Source organism: Cheilinus undulatus, linkage group 5 (assembly GCF_018320785.1).
Source record: "Cheilinus undulatus linkage group 5, ASM1832078v1, whole genome shotgun sequence".
Classification (NCBI taxonomy): Eukaryota; Metazoa; Chordata; class Actinopteri; order Labriformes; family Labridae; genus Cheilinus; species Cheilinus undulatus.
In genome coordinates this window covers 18691149-18708740 of record NC_054869.1, presented here as the reverse complement: position 1 = coordinate 18708740, position 17592 = coordinate 18691149, and the positions used below count along the sequence as shown (strand labels likewise).

General features: G+C 39.8%; 1 protein-coding gene across 9 annotated transcripts in view; it reads right to left on the bottom strand.

Annotated features, from left to right (window-relative positions):
- The window catches only part of fam172a (family with sequence similarity 172 member A), a 222474-nt gene that overhangs the window by 186350 nt on the left and 18532 nt on the right, over window positions 1–17592 (bottom strand). For all 9 annotated transcript variants that reach the window (XM_041787663.1, XM_041787664.1, XM_041787661.1 and 6 more), the window contains exons 5-6: window positions 3594–3659; window positions 1978–2169 (exon numbers count right to left, since the gene is read on the bottom strand). In XM_041787663.1, coding sequence (XP_041643597.1) covers window positions 1978–2169; window positions 3594–3659 — 258 coding nt within the window. The remainder of the gene's footprint in view (window positions 1–1977; window positions 2170–3593; window positions 3660–17592) is intronic.

Below are 17592 nucleotides of genomic sequence, written 5' to 3'. Positions count from 1 at the left end.
CAGTCCGTCCCTGTTGTTTTTATCGAGTCTCATATCGTAACAGAAACGAAACTAAAGTTCTGCCAGAGTTTTTACGACAACGAGCTATCTTTAGATCGCTAGCGTCTCATCTCCATCATGAGACACGGTTAATGATGAATATATCTACACAGGTTTACCGCTAATCATCGGATGATAATCAGGGAAGTACTAAACTAAACAAAATTAAAGTTTATCAGCCGTCTGTATGTGACGTCAGACAGGAAGTTTAGACTCCGGTGTTCGTTTTTCAAAATTAAGTTACAGAGCAGTGTCACATTTCATGATTACAATTTCAAACTCTTATTATGGTTCGTAAATGTGCGCAAATATAGACTATATGTTTATATGAATCCATTCATACAATATAATTTACATTTTTAACCTCTGAAAAAAAAAAAGATCATAATTGTGAAGGCATGGCAGCTTTTATTTTGGCGTGGCGGTGCGCCATGATCAATTACATATAGTGGAAACCCTGAAGACAATATAGGATTCAAGGCCAGTCATAGAACCATAGTTTAACTGAAAAGTATGGCACTATGTTTGTACATGTCAGGTGGATCTGTGTTTATACGATGCTGTGGAGTATAGAAAGTGCTCAACATCACATAATTTCTCATGTGACCTCAGGATGAAGTTTCCCTCCCACTCTTCTCTTGTGTAAATTGTACAATGAAGTTAAACTGAATTTGGTCCATGCAGTACACCCAGAGAGTCAGCAATGAGAGCACACAGCAACAACAAATTATCCACAATTACATTCAAACCTCCAGTCAAATACAAGAAAACAAAATGCCACAACACTGTCACTGATTGTGCCAATACACCTTCCACCGCTCCAAGTACTCAAGTCTGTCCTTTATATAAGCAGTGTATGCAAAACTTTTTCACCAGAATCCCAACAGACAAACCATATGGTACCAAAGACCACATTATGAACATGGACTGGATTAGATTTTGGTCTTTTAACCCTCTGAGCCCTATGCAATGTTTTTATCCATTGTGTCTCGCCTTTTTTGTCTTTAAAAGCTTGTAAAACATCAACGCTGTGGTGCACAATCAAGTTGTAAACATCCCCTTTTTCAGGAAAACCCAAGCTTTAGGAATGGGTGTGCTGCAGTAATGTTACTTCAATTTAAAAAAAAGTTATGGGAATATAAAGATAGGGGGGAAAAATCTAATCGCAAATTAAAACTCAAAGATTTCTATGTATTCAACACAGTAAACATCAATGGCTAATGGTTTTTTTTGCACAAACCTGTTCTCCCATCCCCTGGGACCAAAAAGTAAAAACAAATCATTCCGTTGCAAAAAGTCTTCAAAATATCCACATTTTTCCAAAAAAGTCCATGCTCTTTTGGGAATACGAGTTATTATTTTAGGCAGTTCCTGTCTCCAGTGACAAAGAGGGACACATCACAGCCTATCTGTGTTTCTTTCTCTCTATTATGAGTCATTCAGGCTCTCTTCTCCAGTTTCTAAGTCTGTGCAGATGTATTGTTCAGCAAAGCATTTTGTGACGACGGAACAGCCTGCCATTGTTTGCCACATTCTGGTCACAATGCATTCTGGGATAAAGCGGCTAACTGCAGGAACGATCAAAAAACTGATTATAATGGATAAAAAGATGTTTAATATCAGAGTTACTTGTGTGGATTTAATCTTTAAAGACTGAAGAAAGTCACCCAAGTTCCAGGCTTGCTAGAAAACATTCTGTAAGAGCTACAAAGGCATTCTTGTCGTACACGTCAATGCTGGTCTCAGAGAGTTAACAAAGGATGTGTCAGAGGGTAAAGAGAAAAGAAACTTGTACAAATATCCTCCTCTGACACTCATTGTCCTCAGTGCCCTTGACAAACCTGCATCCCTCTTTAGTTCACATCAAAATAAATATTTGCATCAAAGATCAGGAAATCAGTCCAGCATCACTTGAACCTCTTCTGTTGTGTCCCCTACCTCCATTGCTCTGGTGATAAAGGGGATCTGAGTCCCTGAGTCCAGGTCCTGGTTGATGATGAGTCTGCGGGCCCACTGACCAGCCCGCACCACGCCACTGCCCTGGATCAGCATCAGCAGCTTGGACGGGTTGGGCAAGGCATCTGGACTCAAGTAGATAAAGCTAGTGGGCTCATCGTCTTTAGCATCCACCTAAACATTTAGGAAACAAAAGTAAAGATTGTTTAAAAATTTGACCTTCATGATAATGTTCTCTTAATAATATCTGCCTTTTGGACTTTAACAGAAACAAAATAGAACTGATTCTCTTTCCATGAAACAGCAGCAAAAGGACAAGATGAACAAATTGTTATTTCAAAAGTATGGTTTGGTTTCTGCTGCTTCACTGGATTTACTGATAATCATTATGAAAAGCTGTTTATGTAACATGCTGAAGTTTTAGGAGAAAATAAATTCTCCTCTGTGGCCTTGGTAATTAAAAGCTCATATGCACCAGAAAACTAATCATCAATAATCATGATCAGAAAACAGCTTTTATGTGATTAAAACTAAGACAGAAAGTAATATGGACTGAGAGAGGGGCTAAGAGAGTTTCTCAGTCCACATCCCAATGTGTCTTTGCACCCAAGTATGGCTAGAAGAATCTCTGAGGAGACAAACACTGTCCATAAAAGCCATGGGTGGCAGCTGCAAGAACTTAATCCAAGCAGACAAAGAGAGGCGAATGGGGGAGAAAATCTTACCCTTTATTCTCCAGTGCTCCCTCATTCCCTCTCCCTATACTTGGCTGTGGTTAATCTTCTTAAAATCTACGGTCACAAGTTCAATGCCACGCAGGTGGACGGACCCACCACTACCATACAAATACACGCACACACAAACACACAGCATACACGCAGGCGGGTGGGCAGTAGAAAAGCAGAACAGAGCAATTTTCCAGAGGAATAATGAGATAAATAGGCCACGCAGATAAACCAGTAAAAGTGTATGAGGGCTAATGAAAGGCGCTGAGTCCCTGGCTTGGTGATTTATGGACACTGTTAGCGCTGGAGCTAACTCTGCTCTGCTCCTAAACACCAAGGCTGCCTAACATCCCTATAAACGCAGCCTGAAAAATGATCACAACTCTTATAAAGGGAAAAAGAGCAAGGGCGGGGGGGGCAAAAAGACACAAACATGCTTCCGAGCACAAATAAAAGGGATCAAGTGTGTGCTCTGAGCCGGGATGAGCTGGGCAAAGAATAACTCCATGATGGCGCAGTAGAAAGTCCCCCTTCAGTGAAAATGAATGCAAAACAGATTAAGCATCAGCATGCTGCGCCTTTGAAATGACACGTCACCATACAGTTAATTTGTTGAGGAGACACTTTTGCACAAAGGCTGTTGGTAAAAGAAAGAGAGGGAGTGACTCAGATAGAGAGACAAAGAGTGGTGAAGAATGAGCAGAGCTGACACCTTACAATCCTCTTTTCTTTATGTTTTTAAACAGGACACTCAAAATCATAATCACGCTCTGAAGCCAAAGAATTTACGTCAATTTTCATTTTTAATACTAGCTTTAATCTTCAAGCACATTATCAAAGAGGAAAATGCCTCCTTTCACTCACGGTACTTACTGGAAGGATTTCTTTAGTCATGTTGTACTTTTTCTCCAACAGCTCGTAAACATACTGAGTGATGATCTGGAGAGAAAAAAAGACATAGAATGCAACCACAGTCAAACATTACATTTATAATGTGCTCTAATACAAAACATATTTATACACCCTTGTTGATATAAATCCATCTCACAAAGCCGACTAAACTCTGCGTGTATATGTGAGCAGCATCAACTGTCATGCTTACAAACAGAATAAAAAATACTATTCAAAACACTCGTTTGCCCTCTGGTGTGTGAGAGTGTGTGCATGTGCTACTTGAAAGGGTCTGGATGGTACGGTGTACAGTGTGTGTGTGAATCACAGTGCATTTAGAGTGTTGAGGTTGTAAGTGCCAGGAGAGGAAATCTCCTGTACAAGCAAAGGGCTGATGTAAGTTATGTTTATCCCCGCAGCCACAGCACTTAAGAACCTTGTATACCGAATCATTCCAACCTGAGGCCAAGCCTTTCATGGTTCAGTGACATTAACAACTTTCTTCTCCATTTTACTTATTTTTTCCTGCCTTCTTTTCTCCTCTTCACGTCCTGCTCAGCTGAGAACAGAGGGAAGCACTTTGTGGAAAAGATTTTGATTTTTGATCGGTTGTGAAGGAAAGATGGAGGAGATGTGGTAATGCACAAAAAATCACATAACTGCTGGCTGTTAGCTGTTGTCAAGCTGCTGTCTGTGCAATGATGGTTCAGGAATACATTCAATAACAAATCCCCTGTCCTGCACTTGTCCCGATCCAAAAAATGATGGGCCCAGGCCACAGGAGTATTAAGCTCTGCTGGTAACTTATTCTTTGCTTCACTCTCAAAGCATTAGACTATGCAACAACTGTGGCTGATGAGCAGAGTGACATGATGTATATTATAGTATTAAATCGGCAACATGTAATCAGTGCTGGACAGGGAAGAAATTTGACCCTGGCATTTTTTGTGCAAACTAGCCTCTTACTCCACATCAAACACAACATAACCACACTGTTCTTTTGCCCCCTTTTCATTCATTCTAGTTTATTTAAGCATGAAAACTTATTTAGATTAAGAAGGTCATCAATCAAAACATCTACAACCTGATGCATCTTCCTCCAACATCTTTCATCTACTTTTAAAACAATTTAAGGAGACCAGCTCCCCAGACATGAATTTTCCTGCAGAGTATTCCAGGCTGCAGGAGCAGCATATCGAAAACTCCTTTAACCCATCTCAAGACCGACTTTGGGCACAGACAGCAAAAATAAGTCTTGTGACTGAGTCACAGAGCAAAGACTGTGACTTAAAGAACTTTTCACATGGATAAATTCATACAAGTAAGATGGAAGTAGGTTAAGTACTGCCTTATAAATAAGGATATGGATATGATTATGTCTATGAGTGGCCAATGAAGGCCAACCAACTTGATCATACACAATATGACTTAAGATTTGTTACAAACCTCAGTGCCCTGTGGTACACATTATCTAAAAATTTAAGGCATTAGGAAAATGCGTGCATGTATAAAAATAATGAACATAATTAATCAAAGGCATAAAAGTTTTAGCAACAAGCCTGTTCTTTGCAAAAAAAAAAAACAAACAAACAAGAAAAACAAGATTTATTTCCAAGTAAAACCCCTACCTAATGTAACTCCAAGTTCCTTACAAGATGCTCAATATGAGGCTCAAAAGTCAGAGTCGAAAATTCAAGGTATTTACAAGAAGAGACTAACTCAATGACATCACCCTGAGATGTGGCAATAGAAGATAGTTTTCAAACTAAAAAAAGCCACTTAACCTAAGTTTGTTTTTTTCAGGATTCCAAACTAATTTTAACTCACATGAGGTGTCCTGTAGAGGGCAGCACTGGGATTAGGTCCCGCAGGCTCCCTGGGACCCAACGCAAATCTCACGGGAGAGGGCGGTTTGAACTTTGCTGCGGGCGGGAAGGGGCGGTTGAAAAAAACACTGCGGGATCTGGATTTAGCCGAGCGACAGAATGATGAAGTCAACAAATGATGTAGAAAAGAAGCTCAAACAAGGTCTTTACAACAGACAAAGAAAACAAGGCAAGTCTGACAAGTTTTGTTTCTGCAGACAAGCTCTGATGGAATAACAGATCGATATCTACTAATGAATACTAAATGGCGAGACAAATACAGTTTCATAAATTATTATTTCAACTGAAAAAGCAGGTTTTTGTGTTGTGAAAGGTAGTAATGTTTATGATGAGAATGACTAAATGAGGTATCCCTGGTGCTGAAACGCGGTAGATTTGACTGACAGCTGCCGCTCAGAGAGAGAGTGAGGGAGAGAGATGCTCTCCGTCGATGGGCGATTGTACATGCTTTTCTCCAGCTGATTCTTTTTTTAATCATTTTGATAAATAGGTTGTTTGAACTCACATGATCTTCTTGGCTCGTTTTTGCACAAGGCACTGTTTTTCATTTTTGATGTATTCCGTGACACTTTTGTTTCTCCTTTACCGCCGGAACAGCACCCGGTCTGAATCTCTATTAATAGCCTAGAAAATTACGTGTTTTCTCCTGCGGGACAGGAGAAGACACAAAATCAATGCATCTCTATTATTGTGTGGGCATGAATTCTCAGGGTTTTGCGGGTCAGGGCGGGAGTGTGCATACACATTGCGGGGGTGCGGGCGGGAGTGTAACACACATGGTAATGTGCAGAAATTTTATCGGGAGCGGGCAGGAGCGGATTGAAGAAAACAGTCCCGTGCAGGGCTCTAGCGTCCTGCATAGCGTCAAAAGCTTCCTGTAAGCGACAGAGCCTGTGCAGGAGCAGAGCAAGGAAGGACAGCGTCATCTGCATACAAACAAAAATTTGCATTTGGTACATTTTGACCGATACTGTTGATACAAACAGCGGCTCCAAGACTGAGCCCTGAGGCACTCCACTTTTAACTTCAAGATATGGAGAAGTGAAGCCTTCAGCCTGCACACACAGTGTCCTCTTTGATAAATAATAGTCAAACTAACAGGCAGATCGTTCAGAAAGACCAATATAGCATTGCCGGTCATTTGAAATGACATGATTTTTGAAGGCCTTCAACTTTAATAGCTTTACTAAATTACTGACATAAACTGTCTGAGGTCTGCCTGTCTGAAAGTCGTACATTCACCTGTTGATGGGGTTACAGAGGCCTAGATTTTTCAGCTTTAACACCAGTGTCAATGGCACAATAATGATAAAAGCAAAGCCAAAATCTCACAAGCAACATTCTAACACTAGCATTTTTCCTCTCCAGATGTTCCCTCACTGTACAAATAGACAGTGATCTGGCATCCTCCACTGATCTGTAAGATCTATAAGCAAGCTGAAAAGGATCAAGATTAGCTGGCATATTGTCATTTCTTTACCAGCTTTCTCAAAACATTTAATAATTACAGACATTAAAGCAAAATGTCTGTATTCTTAGATCTGTTTCTTAATGGTTTTGGATTATTATTTCTCATATTTCCTCTTAATAATGGGGGAAAAGAGAACACAAAAATGTTTGGGATTTTTACCAAAACTGGAAAAGCTGACGGATGAATCTTTTGTACTGTGATCTCTCTACATTTTCGGCACACAAAACCATAATTTTTCTTCAGTCCAACTTCAGAAATGAAACAATAAGAATTATGCACAGACATAAACATCATGTCCCAAACTCTAAATACTCTAAATAGCACTGACTGGCATTTTCATATGAAAAAAAAGAACAATATAAAGCCAAATGTGTTATAAAGTGCAGGATAAGATTTTTTTTTTTCAACTTAAATGTTAATGATTATGATAACATCCCCATGCTTTTCTTTCTTGACAAAAGAAACTCAATGCTAACTTGATCCACAGCTTATAGAGCAACAAGCAAGAACAGCATTACACACCAGACACATATTTGCCTTATGACAGCCAATCAAAGGCCAGCAGACGACCAAATGAGACAATCGATTCCATGATATGACCAAGAGAAGGAGGGGAAGAAACTAGAGAAGCTGAAACATCCCCACCTCAGCCCAGCACACCAAACCTTCAACAGACTAATTCACTAAAATGTCAGCTGGTCTGATGAAGACTAAAATGATTCGGGGCCCTCAGTATGCTAGTGTTTAATGACATCAATAAGCCTCACAAGAAATTTCATTTGCAATACGTTATTTGTTCAGTGCCTCAGGTGGCTCAAAAACCTGATATGGAAAGAGGAGCGAGATGAGAGGAACACCAACTTTCTCCTGGTGAATGTATTTCTAATGATAGAAGGGAACTGCAGATTTTAAATAAGAATTTGATATCCATGCTTGTATGTGGGGCTGTATGGCCATCTAATACCATACTAACAAATAAGAGAAAATGCACACATACAAGCACAGCCAGCCTCTTTCTGTACAGGAGTCTGACAGATATGTCTCAGCAGCTGATCAGTACAATAAGAAGAGCCTCTTTGTCACCTAATTACCAATGTGTTATTAGTGCTTTAATGAAACGCCTGCAGGAAGCAATGCATTGTCGACAACAGACAATAAGAGAAAAATGAGAAGGGGTTGCGGGAAATATTACAATTACACATAAAAAGGGAGAATAAGAGAGACAAAAACAACCTTGCTTGATTGAAATCAATAAGTTTCATGAATATAGATTTTTATTTCTTATCTTATATGATGTCACGCAGGCTGATGGATATTTCTGTACAGTAAAGCCAAAGAACCTCTGCGCCTGGATGGTATCATTAAAGGTGGGGGGCAAAGCTAAGCACAGTTTTGCACAGAGAGAGGAATGGTTCAAAATGACAGCTTACATGACGGTTATAACTTGTTGAGTTCTTACAAAGATTTAAAAAAAAAAGGTGAAAAACAGGGCATCGGGTGTCTGTAGAACATGGGGATGATGGATCCTCAAACAACTGGCTGTTTTCTACATGAAAGTGAGAGCAAACACAGGAGAGTCTGAAATAGACCTTCTGTGGCTGAGGTCATTGCTGTGTCTGTGCTTTGTTTGTGTAGAGGAAGCATTGTGGCGATGAAGCAAGTAGAGCAGGATCAGGGAGGAAGGAAGGGACTTAGAGGAGGGCTCAGCGGGAGGAAAGAGGGAAGACAAGAAGGGAGAGGAGGAGAGGTAATCCCCGGGAGCCAGAGGTTGGTGCCAGCTCCCACTGCAGTGAACAGCTGAGAGGATGGATGGGAGGAGAAAATGGGAAACTACATGGCCTTTTTAAGAGTTCTTTAAGTAGGTGGGCTGTGACATCAACTGCTTACAAACCCCTGATCATCCCCGTAACAATCTCTTCATCACTCTCAATCACGCTCCAAGCCATGGCCTTGTTAAAGGCTGTTGTGGCTGCAAATTGATATCCCCCTAACTCCACGCTACAGACAGAGGCCTCTTATGTTATTCGTACACATGTATCAGATCATGTGTATGCATGAGCAAGTGCAAGAATCATGCCTGGTGTTGCTGACCAATGATGAAGAGGAGGATTAATAAAGAGATGGGAAGATGAGGAGATGAGGAAAGGGAGTAACCGGTATGAAAATAAAAGAAAAAAACAGTTAAAGGTTGAGATGGTCAAAAGCAGCAAAAGAAAATGAAGTAAGTACAACAAAGCAAGAAAAGGCAACGATGTGAAACAGCGCACAGAGACGTCATGAAACGTGACCTGATGTTTATCCGGGGTCATGTAAGCTTAAGAGAGATAGATTACTCTATTAGACTAACTTAAGGCCAGATGCATTGAACTTTGTAATTGATCAGTGTATTCAACTCAATTCAACTCAAAATACTTTATTTGTCCCTAGGGCAGGGATATGAAAATTAATATAATAGAAATATCAAAAAAGTCTCTGCACGCATCTGTAGTCATAGTGACAGAGCATTTTTCAGGTTTTGTAAAGCTCTCATTTTGAAATCGAGACATGTCTACAACTTATTTAGGCCCATGAAGCCACAGTGGTTTATTTCAGTGTCAACCATGAGCACAAATATACTCAGGCAGCAGCACATACACAAGAAACTCATGTTCGACACACACACCTCTTGTCTCTGTAGTCCAGAGCCCCGTTCCAAAAGCCACTTAGCCATAGAAACCAGAGAGCAAAAAGAGGCATCAAAGCTGTTTATATAATGAAACTGAAAGAGCTGTCCCTCGCCGTATCACTGACTGCACCCAGGAAAGCAGTCCTTCTTCTCTAGAGAATAAAGGAGATGAAGTAAAAGAAAAAAGAAGAAAACCCCTCCCGAACAATGCGCCACAACAACAGCAAAGCATACTCAGAAAGAGAGAGTGTGTGAAAACGAGAGAGAGCATAAGGCAATAGAAAGGTTGTTTATTTTAAGTCAGCCTCGTGTAACAACAGAAAAGGATTTTAAAATAGAGCCCATTGTTGTGAATTTGTGATCTGTCAGTCCACGTGGAAAACAGAGAGAGAGAGAAAGAGAGGGAGGGGTATAATTCCCATGAGGTCTTTGTCGTTTTTCTGTCAGAGGAGTGGGGGCTCTCGAGGGGAAGAGAAAGTTCTCAGACTGACAGACAGACTGTTTACATTCAGCACTGATATCTCTCTTTCACTCCCTGCACTCCTCCCTCTAATGGCTCCGTAATGACTTCCTCAGGTGTTAACTGAGAAGCCAACAGAGGTCTAATTCAAAGTAAAGCACTGTACACCACCGTGGGTGCCGACAGTAGCGACAGATGCCAGGACTGTAACTACTAGCCCTCCTGCCTTCTCCCTAACACCCCCAACCGCCCCTTTCCCTGTCCAATTCACTTTTCTTTCATCACCTCTAATTCACCTCAGCAAAACCCTCAAACCACTTTTGTATGTGTCTATGGTGTCTGCTTCCTCCTCTGTGCTCTGATCAGAAGCTGTGTTTCAGTGTATTGGGACTGGAGATGTGATGGCAGGCAGTGACTCTGGGTAGACAGCTGTCACTCTTTGGAGAGGTCCCATTAGATTCCAGCAAAATGGTCCATGACCAACATGGGATCTTCAGATACAGTTGCAAGAAAAAGTATGTGAACACTTTGGGATTTCTTGGATTTCTGCATAAATTGTCATAAAATGTGTTCAGATCTTCATCTAAGTCACAACAATAGACAAACACAGTCCGCTTAAACTAATACCGCACAAAAAATGATATGTTTTCATGTTTTTATTGAACAAACCATGTAAACATTCACAGTGTAGGGTGAAAAAAGTATGTGGACCTTTGGATTTAACAACTGGTTGACCCTCCTTTGGCAGCAATAACCTCAACCAAACGTTTCCTGTAGTTGCAGATCAGACCTTCACAACGGTCAGGAGGAATTTTGGACCATTCCTCTTTACAAAACTGTTTAAGTTCAGCAATATTCTTGGGATGTCTGGTGTGAATCACTCTCTTGAGGCCATGCCACGGCATCTCAATCAGGTTGAGGTCAGGACTCTGACTGGGCCACTCCAAAAGTCGTATTTTCTTCTGTTGAAGGCATTCTGTTGTTGATTTACTTCTATGCTTTGGGTCGTTGTCCTGTTGCATCACCTATCCTCTGTTGAGTTGGCGGACAGATGGTCTTAAGTTTTCCTGCAAAATGTCTTGATAAACTTGGGAATTCATTTTTCCGTCAATGACAGCAATCCCTCCAGGCCCTGAGGCAGCAAAGCAGCCCCAAACCATGATGGCCCCTCCACCATATTTCACAGTTGGGATGAGGTTTTAAATAGGGCTGGGTATTGCCACTGATTTCCTGAATCGATTCGATTCCGATTCTCAAGGCCCCGATTCGACTGGATTCGGTTCTCGATTAGATTCGGTTCAATTCAATATTGATTCATGTAGAGATATTTTTTTTAAAAATCCTATGTTGCTTCTACATGTAAGAGTTTCTCAGAGACCTTTAGTTGGAAATAGTACAAAGAATGTTCCAACTAGGTGCATTATTAAAAAATTCAGGGTTTGCATCAAAAATTGACCCTAAACTAGAAGTATTTTTATTACTATTTTACCTCCATGTGACCCATCCTGGATATGGTCTTTTTTGTTCAGTTTGCCTCTGTATTTGTAATGTTTAAATCCAAAATGCAGTCACGTTTGGAGGTTCCTTCATTGGAGCAGAGCTCCTGGCTCCATCATGTTTGTTTTTACAGAGATAAGTCACTTATTGCATGTCCAAGTTGAAACTATTGTTGTTAAATAATAAAAATAAGTAAATTTGATCAATTATTTTCAACTAAATTTGATTAAGTCCATGATATATGATTACACTGAAGCTTATAATGTGGTAGTTGTAATAGTCACATTTTTAGATATAGTGCATACATTGTGGTGCTTCAATGTTTATCTGTCTGCTGTCTGTGAGGTGTGTACTATAGACACACACCGATGCTCTTTAATTAAAACACAGAACCCACAGTGCTTATAAAAAGAAATATGCATCATGTTATCGATCATATTAAGTACACTGTATGTTGTTGTGAATGTTATATTATGCTAACTTGATAGAAAATCTACATGAGATGCGAGTTTGTTACTCATATCTTTCTAAATGACTGAGCACTCCGTCATTTCCCTGCTGTAAACAGCAGGGTCGTGCGTAATTTGGGCGTGAAACGGAGGACTAGGTCGTCTTAAAATAAAGCACACTGTACGGAGCAGCATATACGGGGGTTTCACATATCAGTCGGGGTTTGCTCCTCTTAAACGTAGCATCTCAGACGATCACTATTGTGTGTGTGAGTCTGCCCGGTCTGTAGCAGCAGCAGCATCTTAAGCATTCTCCACCTGCTTGCGCTGCACCGGCGAAAGTTTACAGTTGAGGAAGAGATATGCAGCTTGTATTAATAATGCGCCCAGGTATCCAAAAATGGATGATTGGGCGTGAGATTTAAACCTTGAATTAGAGTCTAAACACTTTTAGTAGCGAGTGCCGGTCAACTTTTAGGCTAAATGAGTGATGTAAGTCTGAGACTGGTAGCGTGAGGAGCCGACAGGAGAGAGAAAAGGCATATATTAAAAGATCGATCTTTGGATTTTATGGATCGATATCGTATTTTTAAAAAAGAATCGATCTAAATCGGAGAATCAATCTTTTGAACCCAGGCCTAGTTTTGATGTTGGTGTGCTGTGTCTTTTTTTCTCCACACATAGCATTGTGTGTTCAAACAACTCAATTTTGGTTTCATCTGTCCATAGAATATTTTGCCAGTAGTGCAGTGGAACATCCAGGTGCTCTTTTGCAAACTTCAAATGTGCAGCAATGTTTTTTTTTTTTGACAGCAGTGGCTTCCTCCATGGTGTCCTTCCATGAACTCCATTCTTGTTTAATGTTTTACTTACTGTGGATTTGTCACATAAATGTTAGCATGTGCCAGAGATTTCTGTAAGTCTTTAGCTGACACTCTAGGATTCTTCTTCACCTCACTGAGCATTCTGCACTGTGCTCTTGCAGTCATCTTTACAGGACGACCACGCCTAGGGAGAGTAGCAACAGTGCTGAACTTTCTCCATTTGTAGACAGTCTGTCTTACCGTGAACACATGAACATCAAGGCTTTTAGAAATAGGAGTTCTTGGCTATCCTCAGTGTTCTCCCACATCAGGATTTCTGATCATAAATGTTAAACATGTTTAATATTTACAAACTCAAGTTGTAGCATCTCTGATTGTCTTCAGAGCAGAGAGGAGCAAACTTTACATGCCAGATGGACTGTGTCATATATCCACTGCATGGGATATATTTCTCATTCATCTGGGAAACCTCCCATACAAAGCATCTGAAAGTCTTGGAAGGTGATTGGACCAACATTCTGTCACTTTCATCACAGGCCAATCAGAGCAACAAGACAAAATGAGGTAGTAGGCATGTTCAGCTCTGGTAAGTAACGTAAGCTCAGCAGTAAGGGGCTGTTGCAGTTTACCAACGCTGGAACTTATTGGTTGATAAAACCCATGCCGAGGCCAGTAGGGAGAAGTGCAAAAACATGTTCCCTGCCAAGAAAAGCTTTGAGTGTGATTCTTTGCTCCTCTTTCAATAAATACATGTTGTTAAGCTCTGAATACAACCGTCACAAAAGCGACATCAGAGCTAACAGCTTCAGCTAACTAAACCCAGCCTGTTGCTATCTCAAAATTATGCCGAAGGAGGTTTGGAGGGAGAGCAGAAACATCCTTTCCACCATGAAAGGCTTTCTGTGCAGTTCTTTGGCCTCCTTTCTTTTTTGTAAAAAAGAAAAAAAATGTTGCCCAGTTTGGAAAATAACCTCTACTATGGCTACATCCGAGCTAATCGCTCCACCAGCAGCCATCATATCACAAACAAACCCTGCCCGTAACCAGCGCAAGCTCATGCCAAAGCAGGTAGGGAGATGAGCGACAAACATCTTTTCAGTCATGAAAATCTTCTATGAGGTTCTTTGTTCTTTATCTAGTCAGGGAATGTGGTTCAATTTTGATAAAACTACTGCTAAACTATGGCAACATCCAAAGCTAATTGCGACACCAGCAGCAACCATTATTACCAGCTTCAAGTACATCTTAACCACCACATTCTCCCCAAATGATGCTGATTGGTCAGCTTCGTTCTCAGATGTTTCAGATTTGAGCTTTGACAGATGGAATTGCCGGATGATGGACATGGAATCTGGCCAATTTATCATGTTTTGCAAGGTTAGGTAGGAGAGGAAAATATCACTCTTAACACACCAGACATTACGGAAAAATTGTCAAGATAATTGACATCGTCAATAATCAAAAATAGATCCACACGATGTCTGGGCCTTTGCTGACTTTGGTCAGAAGGGGGAATCACGTCAAAAATTGGCACGATCATCTTAGTGATATTTCAGCTTAATTTAACTGTAAGCTAAGTCTTCAAGTTCATTCTTTCAATAGCACTGAATTTTGAAATTCTACAATTTGTTTTTCAATACCTCAAATACGTACCTAAAATACACTTATTTTACTGAAGATGTATGCAGATGATTATGTCATTTATGCACATTACAGGGGTGCAACAAAAGTTGCTATTGTCAGCTGTATTTACTATAATATAATGCAGTGTTTGTAACATTATAAACATAACATAATCAATGTAATGTAACATAATTCATACAATATATTATAATGTAAAAAGATGCACTAATTAATCAGTAATCAGCTTTAGGGCTGAAACGATTCCTCGAATTATCCAAGTGATTCGATTAAAAAAATTCCTCGAGGCAAATTTTGTGCCTCGAGGCTTTGCTTAAATCAGTCCTGTATCCATATACGCCTATGCTGTAATCTTTGAAAGCGTGCTGTGTTTCACACGGACGGCTATATGTGTGGCACAATGTACTTATTCTCGCTGTTACTATAACATAACGTGCATGGTGTGAAAATCCCGAAGGAAGAGAAGTTGATGCAGTGATGTTCACAGGCACTCATCCTGCATTTTTAGGCATCCACTGGCTGTGGCTTCATGGCAAATATGGCACTACGTCTGCACCGCTGAACCTAAACAGATCTCCGAGTTTATGTGCTGCCTGCATGACTTGCTGGTGTGAGACAGCGCTCAGTTTGCATCTGCAGACTTCAGGGAATTTCATTAACTTCTCTGATTGACCCGACAGTTTCACAGAAGACTGTCAGGCTTCACCATTAAAGTCCTGTTTTGGTGCTTTCCCTTTCTCTCTCTCTCTCTTCTGCACTTTATACATTTAATGATAAATTATTCAAAATTCAATACACTAATGTCTTGATTCCAGCATATTTTTCAAAAAGTTTCAGCATCCCGAATAATTTGATAAGACTTATATTGATAATGAGTTGACACCAATGAAATAGAAACATGCTATTGCCACAGACAGTGACTGAGACTAAACAGGTTAAAGTTCATCATCATATAGTCAGGATTCAACAGGTCACAGAGGCAGCTTTATCAATTTAAATGTGTTCTCCAGGTCAGTGAGTGGTCTGAAAGGTCAGATTATTATGGTGGATGAAACAAAAAATGTGCAAAATTTAAAAGTGAACACCCTTTGAAAAAATAGACCATATTCTAGTAATCTAAAGGTTCACCTTTCAGACATCATCAGACCACTGTGTGAATGATGAAACTCTATTCCTGCTAGAATGTGAAATATTACAATTATGCATAAAGTAGAGGATGTTTAAATTATTAAATGTCCCTTAACTTTAATGACAAATTGGAAAATAAAAACAAACTATTATAGAAGAAATAAAGTGTTGACACCCAAATTTCCTGGGAGGGGATCCCTAAAACCCCAAATATGGCATAATCTAATGTCATTATTTAACTTCCTTCCCTATTAACTTTAAGAAATGTAAACTGTCATCAGAACTTCATTGCACTTTGTAAAATATATTTTCTTTGGAGAACCTTTTAATACAAATTTTTAATGAAGAAGTAGTTCATTGAAGGGACCCAGCTTTTTTTCTCACTAGTCTAGTACTACTTCTCTTAAAAAAGCAAAAGTGACTGATTAAAAAAATGCAATATTTCTTATTAGAATACTCGATTAATCGCCAGAATAATCGGTAGAGTACTCGATTACAAAAAGAATCTATTGCTGCAGCCCTTATCAGCTTTTTTTCCCCATTCTTATCAGTGATTTGCTCAAGGGCACTTCAGCAAAGCTTCATCGTTGGCCAGCTGGTCACTGATATGACAACACCCAGCATCCATAATGAGGAAACAGAGGGAGACAGGAAGAGCGAAAAAAAGGATAACAGACAGCAGAGAGTATAGGAAGCAGAGAGAGAGAGAAGGAGAGAAAGAGAGGGAGAGAGCATAATAATGAGAGAAATAAAAAGGAGAAAGAGAGAGAGAGAGACTGGTTTCTAATTCAGCCATCTGGCTAGCTTTACTTCATTATAATATTCTGACTGTGTGTGCATGTGTGAGTGTGTGTGTGTTTACAAATTTGTGAGTGCCTTCCATCCCACAGATGCAGGCAGAGCAGAGAAGAATCCTCATTTATTAACAGCTTAATATAGCTCCATCTGGGCCAGACCCTATGCATGTCTTCTATCAGAGAGACTCATCACCAAATCACAGGAATTAGACTACAACTGACACCTACACAGGCTGTGGTGACCCTGCTGTACCGAGCAACACTGTGACGACAGCCGGCCCAGCTGCAATACAGCCAGAATTATACTGTCAGAGCAACAGAGGGAAATGTCAGACCTGGGTTCTCTGGGAGGATTTAAATATTTCTATCAAAACAGAGCATAAAAGCAAGACAAAAACAAAACAAAACAAAATACACTACACATTAAATTGACAAACTAGTATTAATAGAAAGATCCTTGGGTCAGTACTCAGCACGGAGAATTTAAAGAGATCTTGTAATTGCAGACTTATTTGTCCAAAAATTAGGGCTGACAAAGCACTAAAATTTTTTAACTGCGATTAATCTCAGAATTTCTGTAGCTAATCATGATTAACTGCACTTCTTAACTGCATTTTTAAAATTCTACTTTTTTGCATTTTAAATTGTCCTGTCATTTTTTTCATTGTCTTTAACTAGTGGCAGAGAGGCAGACATGCCCTAACCAAAGTGTTTTGAAAGGGATAATAAAGCAAGCAATTAATTGTCATTTAGAAATAATTTTGCACTAATTGTGGACTTACATTAATCACGATTAACTTGATTAATCTTAACAGCTCTACCAGAAATCCAAAACAATGAAAAATAACCTTTCCCGTGCTAACGCTGCGCCTTAGTACTACATGACACCAGGCCATTTAAAAAAGGACTGTTCTCATGAAATGGAAAGGAAAATTACCATTATCTCCCTAACAATATCCGTTTCCACTGAAAGAAATAAGTCCAGGTTGTCTACATTCCAGAATATTTTAAGAGTTCTCATTCCAGGATTTTTATTTTTTCATATGTGGAAAAATACAAGACTATCATACTCAAGTAAAAGTACAGATACTTTGGTTAAAATGTACTTAAGTAGAGGTAAGACTACTACCGTAAAATACCAAATAATAGCCCGGGTATTTATG